Raw genomic sequence first — 16,704 nt, forward strand, 5'->3', positions numbered from 1 at the left:
ACCTTTATCCCCCACTCAGAGAGCATTCCCAGAGCAGTTTCAGTCCCTGTCCCCAGGGCACTCTGGGAATTGTAGCTCTGTGAGGGGAATAGGAGCCTCCTAACAATTCTTAGCACCCTTAACAAACTACAGCTCCCATGACTGTTCAAAGTGGCGCCCTAGAGCTTTGAATGTATGGTGCGAATGTGTCTTCTGCCTTCATTTTTGTCATAATGACACACACTGCGCTGCTATCAGACCACTTTGCAGAAGAGGACCCCAACACAAGTCAGGGACAGATTCCTCCAAACCATCCCTGAACTTGCTGATCCTTAGCAAGCTGTTCCGCTGAAAAGATTACAATGTGACTTGCAACATTACTGGGAAAGAGCAGGCGAGGGAAACAGGAACAGTCTGAGCCAAGGCACCAGGAATTCCAAAGCTTGAGGAGAGGGTTGTGTTTTTTTGTTTTAAAAATGTGTGCATGGTTTCCCCCCCCCCTTTTTTACTAAACAGTAAGCAAGCTGTAAAACACACAAGTCAGACAAAACAGTTGGCTGCGGCTTCAAATAGTTCTCTGTCTGAAGGGCGTCCCAGGCAGCGAGAGGCTTGTAAATCAAAATGGGAGCAGGGACAGGTCCAAAACTCAACCGCCATAGATGGGGCAATTTCTTCTTCCCCATCTCCCTACACAGTGGAAGAAGGGCAGGGTAAGAATATAAGAAAATAGATAATAAATCAACCCCCACTCTAAGGAGATCGTCAATCCTCTCTGCACTTTTTCTGTGAACGGGCTCTTCCAAATCCAGATCTACACCACCAAAAAGTATTCCTAGACTGTCTTTCCTATTTATACAATTCAGAAATTGCTTCTTGTGTAATTTTGTCCTGCCCCTACATAACCAGCTTCGTACGGAGACCAGCACCCAACTTCCTGAGGTGCTAGGTTTCCAACGATCGGGGAGTTTCAAATACATGATGCTCCACTGGCACTCCAAAACGATACCATTCTGAAGTATCCATAGCAAGTGGTAATTCTGAATACAGTGGTACCTTGCTTCTCAAACTTAATCCGTTCCTGGAGTCTGTTTGATTCCCAAAACCATTCGAAAACCAAGGTGCAGCTTCCGATTGGCTGCGGCAGCTTCCTGCCCTCAATCGGAAGCCACGGAAACCACATCAGACGTTTGGCTTCCAAAAAATGTTCGCAAACCAGAACACTCACTTCTGGGTTTGAAGCATTCGTAAGCTACCATAATTTGTTTAGGAGCCAAGCTGTTTGAGTACCAAGATACCACAGTATGTACTTTGACTTTAGAGATAAATTACATAGAACTGGGGCTATGGTTGATAAGGGCCTGAAGGATCATAAACACTACTAGCTGCCTTTGTTTAAATGAGGGTTGTGTGTGTCATAGAAGGTGTTAGTGCAGGGGTAGGAAACACTTGTGGCCTGGAAACACTTGTGGCCTGGTGGGCCAAATCTTTATCTCCCCCTCCCCGGTCAACTTTGACAGGTGGTCAGTGTCAGCCACCTGTCAATCATCTGACATAATGGCAAAGTCAGGTGACTGGTAGGCAGGCGGCCTCACCCACCTGTCAAAGTTGACCTGGAATAAGTCCAATGATGATGTCAGCTAATTAACGGGTGTGGTTGAGAGAGAAAGTGGTTTAATGGGCCATACTGGGTCTACAGACCAGAGACCCCCCCCAACCCTGTTCTATCTCACTGAATAAAATGTGAAAACCTCACAGTAGTGTGAGCTTGCGATGCAAAAAGGGTAAAAGGTCACATCGAAGCCCCCTCTCCACCTGTTCCTTAACCTGACCTTCCCTCTCTATTTTATTATCTTTTTTTATTCTGGTGGTGTAATAATTTGTTTGCCCTTGATAAGCAGGCAATCCGTTGCAGGGCAACACATCTACACTTGGGGCCAATACAAACAAACAGTTATCGGAAGGGGAAGATTGGCTAGGTTGAACTAATATTGGCTTTCTGATCTCCAGCACAATCGGCAATGAAGACGCTTTAAAGAATTCTAATGCAGCTGATTGGATACCTCCCCCTAACCACAGTGTTACCCATAATCTTCAAGTTACATAATTGAATGGTTAAGTCGCCTATGCAACTAGGGTTTCCGGTTTGGGCCCTGAAATCTCAGGATCTGGGATGCTCCTTGTGATGTTAACATATGAGAATGCTGGAGGTGAATTAGTTAAACAAGTTACCCAATCAGAACCCAGGGGGTGGAGTCAGAGAGACTATAAAACCAGCTCTGTGAGGGGCGAAAGGGGAGTTCGTTGGGAGTTGGGTGGTTGGTTGGAGTAGGAGTGAATAGGGATAGAGTCTGTCGGTAGGTTGAGTTCGTGTAGCGAAATAAGCTGAGTCAGGAACAGTTAGGGGCTAGGAAGACAAGTAAATATCTGAGAGGTGGTTTAGTGAGTGAGGAGCAGGTAGTGGAAGTTATAGGTCTGGATAGGCACCCCATGATTGTAATTGACCGATACCGTTTATGAAACCACACACTTGTTAAACTGCAATAAACAAACAAAAGTTTATGTTCCAATTTAACCCTGACTGGACTCAGTATTGTCCCAGGTAGGGCCTGGGTGGCGGCAGCGAGAAATAAAGTGGTGGCGCAGGGATCAATAGACGGTGAAACGTCCGGGGACCCTGTGTGATCGCCACACTCACCTAGTAACCCTAGCGAAGGGATCGAAGAGGGATTTGCCCACCCATCCCTGCAGCCAGGCCCCTTGAACTTAAGTGCATCAACTGACAGAAAGGAAGGAGAACGCTGCCAAGGGTAAATTCCATGCACATGACTACGGGGAAAGTATTGAACACCACATAAATGGGGGGGGGGGAGAGAAGAGAGGAAAAGGCGGGGGGAGACTCGGCCCATCAGGAGACCCATAATTCATGCCTGCCTTGTCATGTTTCAGGCTCATGAGGCGTTGCAAGGATATTCGTGTGTACACACACACACACACACACACACGTATATATCCCCGCTGGCAGATCCATCCGGCCTAGCTAATATGCAACAGCCCTTTTGCGAGAGCATCAGGCCAGGCTACGCAGTCCCCATGACGGGTCTGCAGGGTTGCCATGGCGACGTACATAAACACCAAACTGCAAGGAGGTCATTTATTTCAGCTGCTGGCTACAGCTGGCTGTTTGGGTGTCTGGAAGCCAGCACGGACAAAATATTCTCCTTTCTCTCTTCGACTTCCCCCCACCCCAAAATAATAATAATAATTTTTAAAAAAAAAACTTTTCTCCTGAGGCAGTTTATGGCTTAGCAAAACCCGCATTCCAGCAGCAGCCGTGAAGGAGAATGGAATGGATGCAGGAGCTGATTTTTTTGCCCACATATGGTCCGAGATGGTGGGTTTCTTTTTTTTGAATTTTTTTTTATCCCCTTCCAAGGTACCTGCTCCAACAGGAACCGAGTCTGATTGATACCACCTGCAAAGCTTAAATATGCAAGCTTTGCAATACTTTTTTTTGTGTGGTTTCCTAGAGCTCTTTTTTTTTAAAAAAAAAAAAAGACCAATGCAGACAAGCCGCAAGGTAACACTGGAATATGTAGGGAATTTTTAATACAATCATCAATTGCCAAATTAGGGAACTTTGGGGTGGCTTTTTAAAAATAAAAACAAAGTCCCCACTGTTTGCTGGTACCATTTTGAGGCTCACCTTTTTGCTATAATTATTGCATGCATTTTATTATTCAACTAAGTTTTAGAGCAGACCTATTCAAATGAACCCCTTTTTATTTCATTTATACACTACTTTTTCCTCCAAGAAGGTCAAGATGGGACACATGTTCCTCTCCTCCCTGTTTTATCCTCACAACAACCCTAAGAGGTAGTTTAGGCTGAGAGATAGTGGACTGGCCCAACGTCACCCAGTGAAGTTCATGGGTGAGGAGGGTTTTGAACCCTGGTCTCCCAGCTCATTTTCCATCACCCTGTTACAACACACTGGCTCTCATGTTAGTTAATTTAACGAGTCTGCTCTGAGGAGGATTAGCATTGGATACAACCCTTTTTACACACAGTTTCCAAACTTCTGAGTTCTCAGCCCGTTTCAGTGGTGGTTTCCTGGTTGTGGAATGCCCTCCCTTGGAAGGTATGCCTATACCTCCATCATTATCCTTACCAGCTTTCAGGAGGAATTCGGGAACATTCCTGTTTCCCCAGGCATTTGATGGCTGAAGAACTGACGCTTGCAACCTTGAGTCCATTGGATGGAAAAATGGCCTGTATCTGCTTTTTGGCTTTTAAAAATTGTAATGGGACACAGGTGGTGCTGTGGGTTAAACCACAGAACCTAGGACTTACCGATCAGAAGGTTGGCAGTTCAAATCCCTGCGACGGGGTGAGCTCCCGTTGCTCGGTCCCTGCTCCTGCCAACCTAGCAGTTCGAAAGCACATCAAAGTGGAAGTAGGTAAATAGGTACTGCTCCAGCGGGAAGGTAAACGGCATTTCTGTGCGCTGCTCTGGTTTCACCAGAAGCGGCTTAGTCCTGCTGGCCACGTGACCCAGAAGCTGTACGCCGGCTCCCTTGGCCAATAAAGCGAGATGAGTACCGCAACCCCAGAGTCGGCCACGACTGGACCTAATGGTCAGGGATCCCTTTACCTTTAATGGTTTTTAGAATGTTCTTATTTGATTTTGAATGTTTTTGCTTTGCTTTTGTTTAAATTGTGTATCTGTTGGCCACTCTAGGTTCTTTGGGGAGGAAAGGTGGAATGCAAAATTCATTCATTCAATCCATTCAGTCCAGAGGTCACAATATACATTTTTCCTTCCCCACTGCAGGATCGCAGAACACACAGAAAACTCCCCTTAATTGTGGGGCCCATTTAAATTGACAACTACTACTGTCTCAATATTTAATAAATTTTTATTTTTAAATTTGGTTATTGATTATCTACAGTCATTGGGGGACGGAGCGGGTGGGACTAGTGAGAGATTTAAAAACCATACAAGCCAAATACACCAAGAGGTATAAAGAGGAGATGGGAAGGGTGGTAGAAGACTAGAGAGAAACAAAAACAGGAGAAATGAAAAAAACACACCAAAGAGGTGATGAGGACAATTCCCAGTGTCAGTGGAAAAGACACAAGTAGGATTGGTTTAAAAATCCTCGGCTTTGTACACATTAAAATCCTCTGTGCAATTTGAAAAAGTGTCCCACTTATAACAGTTGACTTTAAAAAGGGAGGCACGTCAAGGTCTCCTCCCAAATCCAAACTTGGCACCAGTTCTGTGCTTCTTAAAAACTAGGCTATTTTCATTTTTAAAAAACCCTACAGCAGCATTTCTTTAAAAAACAAACAAACAAAAAACCCAAACAGTCCTCTTCTATACAAAGGGGGGAACCCCCCCCACAAAAATATATTAACATTTTCTAACAAATAAGCTCATTTGTACCTATACAGAACACACCTGACACAAGTATGGTGAGGGTGGGAAAGTGAGAGGCAGATTTATTTTCCTCCCCCATAATGGAAAAAAATTGTGCAAATAAACCTCTCTGTGATGGCAGTTCAGAAGCTTTTTGGGGAAGGCTTTCAGGTTGCTCGGATAAAGGAGAACATTTGCTCTTCTAGATGAAAACCTTGTGTGCCTTGCATACGAAGGATGTACTCTTGAGTCTTCAAGGACTGTAGTGTTCACATTGACACTTCCTGCCCTGCACCAAACTGGGGCATGTTTTCTCTCAACAAGATTCAGCTCATTCTGTGCTAAGGTCAATCCATAGCTGGTACTCTAGGGCCACATTCAAAACATCCACTTTGACTACTAGGATATGACTTTCAACAATCACGGCTTCCCATGTCCCCCACCAGAATTTTGGGAACTGTAGTTTATCGAGGGTGCTGCAAGTTGTTAGAAGGAACTCTGGGGATTTTAGCTCTATAACGGGAATGAGGTGAGCGGGTCTCTTAACAACTCTCAGCCCCCTGAACAAACCACAGCTCCCAGAATTCTTTGATGGGAGAGCTATGACTGTTAAACATGGTAGCATCGTGCTTTAAATGCACGGTAAGAATGTAGCCTGACAAGATAGCTGTGTTCAGGGACAGGGTGAGGCCAAGATGGAGAATTCTCTTTTGACGAAAAAATAAAATCTGAGCAGTCACTACAAAGAAAACTATAGTCATTGGCTTGGCCAAATCTTTCTCCATATCCCACCAACAGGACTGGAACGACAATGGTTGTGACCAACATAATGTGATTGGAAGGCTGGCTGGCTTAAGAAAGCAGGAGATATACCCAGGCATCACCAGGATTTTAAATCAGGGGTGGCTAAACTGCGGTCCTTCAGATGCTGCTGGATGACAACTCCATGCCTATTTTAAACCCATTTTACAGGTCAACTAAACTAAAACCAAGACTTGGCTAAAGAGGGGGAGCTGATGGGAGTATTGCCAAGGAACTCAAGGCAAAGCCAGTCTAGGAGAGCAAATTCTTGAGACTTCATCACTCACAACCACATCCTAACCCAAGGCGGGCTCTCTAGCTATTTCACAAGCAGGTATGGGGAACCAGTGGCCCTGCAGATGTTGGTCGACTCCCAACGCCCATCAGCTCCAGCCACCGAGGCCAGTGGTCAGCCATGATGGGAGCTGTAGCACAACAACATCCAGATGACCCACAGGGTCTCCAACCCTGAGCTACTGGAGCTTCATCCCATGCTAACCCCCTATATCTCCAACTCCCAAGCTACAGGTTCAAGTGAATTCCCAGAAAAAGAAAAGAAAGGCAAGCAATTTGAGTGGTCTGAAGGCAGAGGCCAACACAAAATCAAAATTAAAGAGGAGCAGGATTCGCATACAGGGCATAAGACATTTCTTTGACACCCACAACGGCTGCCTATTCCAGTATCGTTTAAAAACACATGTCCACACGGAGCAATATTTTTGGTGTCATCATCTTCTCCTTGAAGAGTTGCTGGGCAGGTTTTTTTAAATAAAAAAACGAAATCCTCAGGTCGTGGCAAACCATCTTGTACCCCCATCTGAGCACCTGGTACCTTTAATTCCATCATGTTGACTTCTTGCAACAGAGATCTCTGGAGGGCAGAACATGGCTTTTAAGTAGGTTGGGCTCTTCGAAAGGCATGTATTGTAGGTTTCTCTCCCCGACCCCCTAATTTGGCATAGGGAGAGGGAGTGGATCCAAGCTGGGATCGACTGAAGCAGATTAGGAGAGTGAAAGTTTGATGTATGTCTATATATATATATATAATTTCCAAGAATACTGTAGTCCACTCAATCCATCTCTCTCTTTTGCTTCTTGCGAGAGTGTCTGTCCATCCCGCCCCAAAATGAGGGGGTCATTGATAGAGAAGGTAGCTCTTCAGGGATTCTGGCAGTGGCAGTGCGTGTATCTCGTTCAAGCGGTCCTTTCCCAGGGCAAGGCGGACGGAGCGCCGGCAAAGGTCCATCAGAGGCAGAGGTTCAGCTGCAGGAGAGGGGGGAAAGAGTGCCAAAGAGCATTAAGTGCAGTGCTCAGAATTAAGAATGTACGGTACAAAGCACCCCTTTGCAGCATGCAAAAGACTGAAAGAGGATGTTTATCAGTATAGAATCCAGGGCTGCCTGCACACCATCCATTTAAAGCACATGTCTTCCTCAATAAGAATCCTGGGAACTGTAGTTTACCCTTCACAGAGGTACAGCTCCCAGCACTCTTCAACTACAATTATTGTCATAAGCAGCAGTACTGATCTAGTTGGTCCAACCGTCTGACTACAAACACAGCTCCGTTAGAGCTTCGGTACAGGACTACATGTCTTGTTTAATACAGACACACTGTATGCGCCTGTCTCTTACAAACATTCCACGACAATAATGTTCTCCAAATGTTCATAAAATGAAGAGGATTTCTTCAAGCAGTCTGAAATCTGGCACAGAGCACCCCACACACTGAATGCCAGAAGTTGTCCAAACTTCAGACAAATCTGTATTGTTTTGTTTTTTAAAAGAACCCAGCCAAGATACAGCAGTTTAAGAAAACCACGTCCACCCTTCTGCACCCAACACCGTACACAATTGCGCTCCTGTGGATGTGGAGCGCATACATAGGCCCCAGATTTTGCCACATCTGCCTTCCACTAGCCTGGCTCAATCTCTCTTGAATGAAAAGATACTTCCTGCCAGATCTTGTTCTAACCAACAGCTCTGGCCTTCATAAACACTGATACCCTAAGCTGGATCTTCAAAATCACTTGCATGTTCAGTTCAGCATGAAGCAAACCCTCTGGTGTCATTCGTCCAGTGTTGCAGAATCTTCTCACAGAGATGGAACAGGTGCCCTCAGCAACTTTTACACCAGAGGTAGCCAATGTGGTACACTTCCAGGTGCGGCTGGACTCCGACTCCCATCAGTCTTGGCCAGCATGGTCAGTGGTCAGGGGTGATGGGAGATCATCAATATCTGGAGGGACACCAGCCTGGGTTTTCAGCCTTAGATGGCTGAAAACTCTTCTTATGCAAACAGCTAATGAAAAAACATTTAAAAGAACACTGAGCTGGCTAATTAATTCTGGTTGTATGTGTGTGTATACTGCTTTGATTTTTCTAAAGAAACTGCAGTACGTGTTATAAGTATTTATATAAATAAGAAGATAACTAAAACTACTCAGGATCTCACAGGGGATTGCTTTAAACTGAGTCAGACCATTGGGTCCATCTAGCCAAGCTGTGTCGGCACTGACCGGCAGGGTTTTCAGACAGGGTTCTTTGTCAGCTCTACCTGGAGATAGTGGGGACTGAACCACCTGGATGCAAAGCAGGTGCTCTACCACTGAGCTACGGCCATTTCCTTGCAACATAGGAAATTGCCTTATTCTGAATCAGATGGTTGACCCATCTAGCTCAGTACTGTCTACACTGACTGGCAGTGGCTCTCCAGGGTTTTCAGAGAAGAGGCATTCCCAGCTGGCACTACCTGGTAATGCTACTGTGGACTTCTGCATGCAAGGCAAACACCACCACGGAGCTACTGCCCTTCTCAAGACAGGCCCTGGAAAAACATCCCACATCTTCCCAGCTGGGAGCACTGGCCGATCCCAATCCAGGTAGCATCTTTCTCTCCTGGCAAGGATCTGAGTTGACTTAAGATTTCCTGAAAAGGAGCCCCACCCTGCTTGCTGACTGACTCTGCAGGCAGGGGACACCTGCAAAGGCCCCCCTGCGCAGAGCCGACGTCACAGATACGGGCAACAAAAACTCCCTTTTCGTTTGGGCAGAGCCTCAGCGCAGTGACCTACTCCCAGCTGCAATTTCCTCCCCAGACACATTTTCCACTGAGGTAGTTGAAGACGTGAGCTTTGATCACAAGGAAGACCGCCGGCTGGCTTGGAAAACTGGGGGTGGGGGCAGCAGGCAGAGGAAGAGAGAAATATAACTTCAAACTTCTGGAACACAAAGTCATTGGTGAAGTCCAAGTGCATTCTGCATCCACCAGGGAAGTTGGAAAACTCAGCTCGGTGTTCCTCGTCCAGATTATTGAGATCAGTACTGTTTACACCAGGGTTTCCCCAACTTGGCCCTCCAGCTGTTTTTGGACTACAATTCCCATCATCCCTGACTACTGCTAGCTAAGGATGATGGGAGTTGTAGTCCCAAAACAGCTGGAGGACCAAGTGGCTCCCTAGGACAGGCATAGACAAACTCGGCCCTCCAGATATTTTGAGACTACAATTCCCATCATCCCTGACCACTGTTAGCTAGGGGTAAAGGGAGTTTTAGTCCCAAAACATCTGGAGGGCCAAGTCTGCCTATGCCTGCCTTAGGATTTCAGACAGGGAGTCTCTCCCAGCCCTACCTGGAGATGTCATTGCAGACTGGACCTTCTGCATGCAAAACTGATGCTCTACCATCCAGCCAGTCAGAGGGCCCTCTGAATGGGTCCTGAGTGCCTCTCCTTTGTAGGACCACCAGGTTGGGAAAGGTTGCTCTAGGTTTTGAAAAGAAACAGCCCACTCCTCCACATGAGGTTCCTAATTTCTGCTTGCAGATTGATGCAAGCGTAACTCAAAACACACTTGTGTGCTGACTGCATGGCCATCTCTATTGCACAACTATTGGCGTGCAACAAACCGCCACACAGCGCCTCTCAGTTTGGAAGGCACAGAGCAAAAACAGGTAATGCCGTGGGTTCAGGTGTTGCATAGGCCATGAGACAACCAAATGTTAAAAGGGTCTGTGACAGCCATGACCTGCCAAACCTGTAGCTTGAATGTTATTTTGCCAAGAAGCCCCCATTCTAGGCTGCGGCAAGAGAATCCTTCAGTCTAAAGGCTACGGCAATGTTCCGTATTTTTCGCTCTATAAGACGCACTTTTTCCCTCCTAAAAAGTAAGGGGAAATGTGTGTGCGTTTTATGGAGCGAATGCAGGCTGCGTGGCTAAGCCAGAAGCCAGAACAGGGAGAAGGAGCGCTGCGCAGCGCTCCGTCTCGCTGTTCTAGCTTTGGGCTTTGCTGCGCAAAGCCTCTGCAAGGCAGCGGGATGAAGGCACCCACTGCACAGTGCTCCCTCTAGCTATTCTGGCTTTTGGATAGCTCCCGCGAAGCCTCTGTAGGGCAGCGGGAGGAGGCTTTGCGCAGCTCTTGTGGGAAGTGGGGGCTCTGTCCCTTCCCCCACCTCCCAGAAAAGCCCCCAAGAACCGCGCTCCCTTTAAAGAGCGCGCGGTTCTTGCGGGAGATGGGGGAAGGTACAGAGGGTAGCTTAGCCGTACGCAGCCTCTTCCAGGCAGGGGGAGCCTTCACCCCGCTGCCCGGGAGAGGCTTCAGCGGCTATCCCAGAAGCCAGATCCCTCTTGCTGTTCTGGCTTCTGGGATTCAGAATTTTTTTTTTCTTGTTTCCACCCCCCCCCCCAAACTAGGCGCGTCTCATCGTCTGGTGCGTCCTATAGAGTGAAAAATACGGTAACCTGCAGGCAAATAAATAGATCCAGCTAGATCCAGCCATACACCCCCCCCCCAAAGCAGCTGTCTCTTCTAGATTGAGAAGGCCAGTGTTGCAATTCTAGTCAACTGCAGAACAGGCCATCCTGATAACCTCAACTTCATGGAAGAAGAGAAAAAACTTACTAGCCCTGAAGGCTGCAGAGAGCTGCTGGCGCAATAGTGGGAGCCAAGTGAACAAACTCAGTAAGTAGAATTTCCAGGAATTCAGCGCCAATTTTAGGCCTGGGGCAGCTCCTCAAAGTCAGAAAGAGACTCTGCACAAACACTCAGACTTATGCAAACTGGGTTAAATACAAAAAGAAGGTTTCCCCCACAAAACCCAGGTTCTCTTAGTGCAGAATATGGACTACTTTCTCTTCCAATACAGTGGTACCTCAGGTTACATACGCTTCAGGTTACAGACTCCACTAACCCAGAAATATTGTTTCGGGTTGAGAACTTTGCTTCAGGATGAGAACAGAAATTGTGTTCCGGTGGCACGGCAGCAGCAGGAGGCCTCATTAGCTAAAGTGGTGCTTCAGGTTAAGAACAGTTTCAGGTTAAGTACGGACCTCCAGAACAAATTAAGTACTTAACCCGAGGTACCACTGTACTTACATTTTATTTCTTTTTAAAAGCCCTTGCTGGCTAGGGAAAGAAAGGCCTAAGTGGCATTATCTTTTTTTATAAAGCCATCCAAGTTGGCAGCAGTCATTGCCTCCTGTGGGAGTGAGTTCCACAGTTTAACTATGTGCCACGTGAAGAAGGATCCAGTTTTGTTTCTTAATAGAAGGCAATAAGATCTGGGCTTGAGAAGGCAGGGGAAGCTTTGGGCGTGTGCTCCATCAGGCTGCTAAGTCTACACTTTGCATCTGAAAGCCAGCTGTGTCGGCAAACCCATTTCTGGGGAGGGGTGGGGGTTCTGGAGAAGACACCAAAACCAGGAGTGTGCAATGTGCAAAATATGAAACAAGGGCTCTTGAGCCTGAGAGGGCCTTGCTGGTTGTCAAAATTAAGCTTACTTCTTACAGAGTCTGCTAGATGAGGCCAATGGCTCGTCTAGTCCAGCATCCTGTTCTCACAGCGGCCAATCAGATGGGAAGCTGCAAGCAAGACTCCAGCACAAGAGCAAACCCCCTCCTGTAGTTTCCAGCAACTGGTAGCCCCAGCGATCATAGTTTCTTCCAACCTGGGGCCCTCCAGATGCTTTGGATTCCAGTTGTCAATGTTCTGACCTCCTGACCAGACGCAAGGCATGCCCACTCATGCAGAGGTGCGACAGGCAGCCTCTTCCGGGGGAATGGGCAGTCTTGCATGCTGCACTTCTGCGTCGGGGATTACTGAATGAGTCAGGCACTGGTCAATCAGAGTGCCAAGCAGAAGCACCTACACTTGAACCCAGAAGTTGCTAATCCACACAAAGTGAGCCCAGAACAGGTAATCACGCAGGGAGGCTGTGGGCCACCTCGCCTGCTGCTGGGTACTCTGGGATCACAGAAACATCCTCCACTTGGAACATTCTGGATAGTTCCCTAGTCCATATGAACCTGTACTTCAGTTCTACCTGCCCTTCTTAACTGTCATTTTCACAAAGAGACGCTAAAGCAATGAACTGTGTGGGTTTCACTTAGCAAAAGGAAGTGAGCTGGTCTTTTAATCACTTTTCAACGGGGCCTGCTTAGGTGTTCCTAGGATGCCTCTGCCTGCCGTGTCTCCTCTGAACAACAGGCACAAAGGAGGATGCTGGGATAGCCCTGTAAAACGTCACTTAAAAGGGGGTCCCCACTGGGGTGGGGGGGTGGCTGGGGGGGAGGAGGAAGCGAGGAACACCGCCCCTCCTGCAATCTGTGCCCACTTCCGTTTTGAGAAGCAGGTTCCCTTGCCAAGTACACACACATTTGCAAATTGCATGGGGCTAATAAAACACAGGATGTGCCACTAAAGTGTTTGCAGCGGGGAGAAACCAGAGACAGACAACAGAAGGTGTCACACACCGCAGGGAGAAGACAGGCTAAAAAGGACTAGAGGCGACCAGGCCAGATATTTTTCACTGAGTCATTTTCGAAAGCTGTGACTCAGCACAAAGCCCCTCTTATCCTTAACAGGAATTTAGATAAGCAGGCAAATGTCTGGCCTGTTGCACTTTTTTAAAAGCATACATGCATTCACAGGAACTTATGGAGGACCCAGGGAGGATAGCTCCGTGGAAAACCTCCAGACCTGGAGTCCCCTAAGTTCTTGATTTTAATTCTGAGTCAGAATGGGAGGCTTACTTACCCTCAACAGATTAATTTCTAAAGTGTTTAAGAAAAGGAGGAAGGGAATTACCTGCCCTCTGAAAAGCCACCAGTGGCGTAGCGTGGGGGGTGCAGGGGGGGCCGGCCGCACCGGGCGCAACATCTGGGGGTTAGGGTTAGGGTGCGCAAATCCACAGGTTAGGGGGCGCAAATCCACGGGTTAGGGGGTGCAAATTACTTGCCTTGCCCCGGGTGCTGACAACTCACGCTACGCCACTGAAAGCCACACACAATCGCCTGGCTTAGAGGTAGATCAGCCCAGAGTAATGCATCAGAGATGCAACAGGCACCCTCCCGCTCCAAAGGCAGCATAAATGCCTACAACTGGGAGTAACTAGATGACCCAGGGCTACCTAATGCAGAAAGGTGACAAAATTACTCAGCAGGTGGAAAGACTGAATAGTGGCAACCCTAGAACAGTGACTCAGACAGAGGAGCCAATTCAGACTCTCAAATCCAGGTAGGAAAAATGAAGAAGAGAGGATACGTACGGTCAAGCCCATTCAAGTAGCGCATCCTAATTTCACAGTGGCCCCACACGGCGCTCACGACCGGATACAGTTTTTTCCCTTTGAGTCCCCGGAAAGCAACCCCCATGTACTGTCCGTCCACGATGAAACTCAAGGTCCCATCGTCCATGTCCAGCACCACCAAAAACGAGTCGGGCACGATGAAAGTCTCGTCAGCCTCCAAGAAGGCCGGGTACGTCTTGCTGGGCTGGTTCTTCCCGTCGTGGTACAGCCGGTTCCGCCCGAGGTCCCACCCCCACGACTCGTGGTTGTTCCCAATGAGCGTCGTGTACCCCACTGAGTGCAGGGGGGCATCCGCCGTGGCTACACCGACCACCGCGTGCGTGCCACGCTGCCTCATCGCCCAGGTGATCTGCCAGACATGGAGACCCCGCGTGTAGCCCACCTTGCCCCGGATCGCGTCCGTGCTCTGGGCCACCGGATGCCGGTGAAATATGAGCTTGTCGTCCTCCTTCACAAAGACGTTGAGGGAGCGGTCGTCATTGTTCCATGAGTGCAGCAGCTGAATCTCATAGGAGACGGCGGGCATGTCTAGGAGGAGGTCCAATCGGGCCGGCTTGCAATAATCCAGCCCCTGGAGCTCGTGTTTCAGGGGCCTGTAGGCCGGGTCCCTCATATCCACAGTCTTTATCCCGCCGGTGACTTTCTGCCCCATCTTTACCGTCTATTAATAGGCACCCCAAAGCAGGCTCATCAATCGCGCTGGCCGTGCACGGGCGTCATTCAAGCCCTCACAGGTTGCTACGAGAGATCCCGTCAGAATCGCCTAATGGATGGAAAGGAGAAAAACAAGAAGCGGGGAAGAAGAGTTAAACATTAAAAATTCACACATGGAAGGCCGTGCGATGGGAGGCTCCACAGAACCCGTTTGGCTTGCCGGAGGAGATAAAGGACGCCGACACAACAGTAGAGGAAAAACAAGCATGGGACAACCATCCTATGAGGAGGCTTGGCGGGTTCTAGGCCGGCAACTTGAATCATGTTTCCTCAGCACAGAAGGCTGGCGAGGTTCCACATTCTGAAAATAAGACTCCGATTGTCATATGGCCTTGTTGCCCGAGGGAAGCCTGGGAGTAGAGTTGCGTGTCGCCTAGCAACCTTAGGGTAGCTTGACCATCACTCTTCCCCCTGTCCCAGACTCCCAAGATTATTTACTTATTTATTACATGGGCCAGTGTGGTGCAGTGGTTAGAGTGTCAGACGAGGACCTGGGAGACCAGAGTTCAAGTTGCCTAGTCGGCCATGAAGCTCATTTGATGTAATCCTGAGCCATTCTCTTAGCCGAACCTACCCTCAGAGAGTTGTTGCGAGGACAAAATGGAAGAGGAAAAACTATGTGTACCACTTTGAGCTCCTTGGAGGAAAGGGTTGATTTAAATGAAATATTATTGTTAATAATAACAGGGTCTGGAGCCATAAAAAGCTTTACTATTTCAAAACCAACACTTTTAAAGTCCCTAGTACCCCCCCCCCCCAAATTTCATCACCACAACATGAACAGAGGCTGATGGGATTACAAACTTCGATAGATCACCTAGAAGGATCCTCGACCACTGGTCTCATTTGTAATATTTTGCAAATGCAGGAAAAGTTGGGGGGATATTAGAATTATTTCATGCTAGCCAGTAGCCCCTTCGAAGAATTCACAAGCAGCAAAATGGCAAAATTAGCAGGAAAACAAACACATCGGAGTGTTCGTAGTTTCACATTCCATCCATGCTTGGCAAAAAGAATCCCAAAATGTTAGTGGAAATCCAAGGGAGGGGGGGAAGAGTTTGTGTGGGGAAAAACAGGGTAAGATAATCAAAATACACACACCCTGTTTTGCTTCTCCAGAATTATCCGCGTTAGATCAAGACAGATCAGAAGGGAGCCGCTCTATAAGAGTCCTGAAACTCTTAAGCGAAGAACTTCTGATTCCCTTAAGGAAAATGCAGAGGACAGGCACCAAGATACGACCATCTTGTACAAGTGACTCAGGAGTGTCACCCTCACTCACACTCATCCTCAGAAGTACCACGAAATCTACATTCCAGTTTGCTTTATAACAAGGGATCTTCTGTAATATGGCAGAGAAGCTGGGTCCACTGTGGGGGTTTTTTTTTGAGAGGGGGGTAGGTGGGGGGGAGAGAGGCAGAAGGGATGGCGAAAACATTTGAAAAAATAATAATAATAAGGGTGGGAACTCGCTTTCTAAGAAAAAAAACATTTCCTGGAATGAGGCAATCTCCCAGAAAGGCTGCCAGGTGCAGTCATAACTGTTACTCATGATCAGGATTTCGCTTGGCATGGAAAAAAAATGGTAGGGAGAGTGAATCAGACCTTGTGTCAAGCACACACACAGTATTATACATATATATATTATACACACAAACATTTTATAGGCACCCTGGCTTGAAAAAGGTATATACACCACAAGCAACATAAAGAAGAGGCAAAGCTGATCATTTGATTTTTGAACCTGAGGGCCACATTATTTTTTGGACAACCTTCCGAGGGCCACGTCCCATTGGTGGGCGGAGCCAGAGGCAAAAGTGGGTGGAGCAAGAATGTGGATTCTACCTTTGCACAATAATCTAGTTTAAACCCCCCCCCCAAAAAAAAAAACCCTTCTCCATATACTGTACAGACAAGCAAGAGGCATGATCAGAGCTCAGGCAAAAACAAACAAACTCAAGGACAAGATGTAAATCAGTGCCAGAAAGGCAGTGTGGCCCTGGGAGAGAAAAAGACAGCTGGAGGGCCGGATATGGCCCATGGGCCTGAAACAACTCACCCTGGCACTGTGAATAAAACAGGAAAAATACAGCATTACCTATTCCATTTTGCAGAAGCCAAAAGCTGGCTCAACAGGCTTCCAGAAGAAGGCCTCAGTTCATCATCATCATCACCCTCTTTTGTCCTCTCCAGAGCTCCGGGAACCA

At 47.6% G+C, this 16,704-nt stretch overlaps 1 protein-coding gene and 1 long non-coding RNA gene across 3 annotated transcripts in view; one reads left to right on the forward strand and one right to left on the reverse strand.

Annotated features, from left to right (window-relative positions):
* Positions 1–4,877: 4,877 nt before the first annotated feature.
* The window catches only part of SPSB1 (splA/ryanodine receptor domain and SOCS box containing 1), a 35,811-nt gene continuing 23,984 nt past the window's right edge, over positions 4,878–16,704 (reverse strand). For both annotated transcript variants that reach the window (XM_083752840.1, XM_083752839.1), the window contains exons 2-3: positions 13,742–14,546; positions 4,878–7,462 (exon numbers count right to left, since the gene is read on the reverse strand). In XM_083752840.1, the coding sequence (XP_083608966.1) occupies positions 7,335–7,462; positions 13,742–14,435 (822 nt within the window). In that variant the 5' untranslated portion in view covers positions 14,436–14,546 and the 3' untranslated portion in view covers positions 4,878–7,334. The remainder of the gene's footprint in view (positions 7,463–13,741; positions 14,547–16,704) is intronic.
* On the forward strand, positions 14,553–15,857 carry LOC310850936. The gene is made up of 2 exons (XR_014567492.1): positions 14,553–15,522; positions 15,617–15,857. It is a non-coding gene; the product is annotated as an uncharacterized lncRNA (long non-coding RNA).

The sequence above is a fragment of the Podarcis gaigeae genome (assembly GCF_964106915.1).
Source record: "Podarcis gaigeae genome assembly, chromosome: 8".
NCBI lineage: Eukaryota > Metazoa > Chordata > Lepidosauria > Squamata > Lacertidae > Podarcis > Podarcis gaigeae.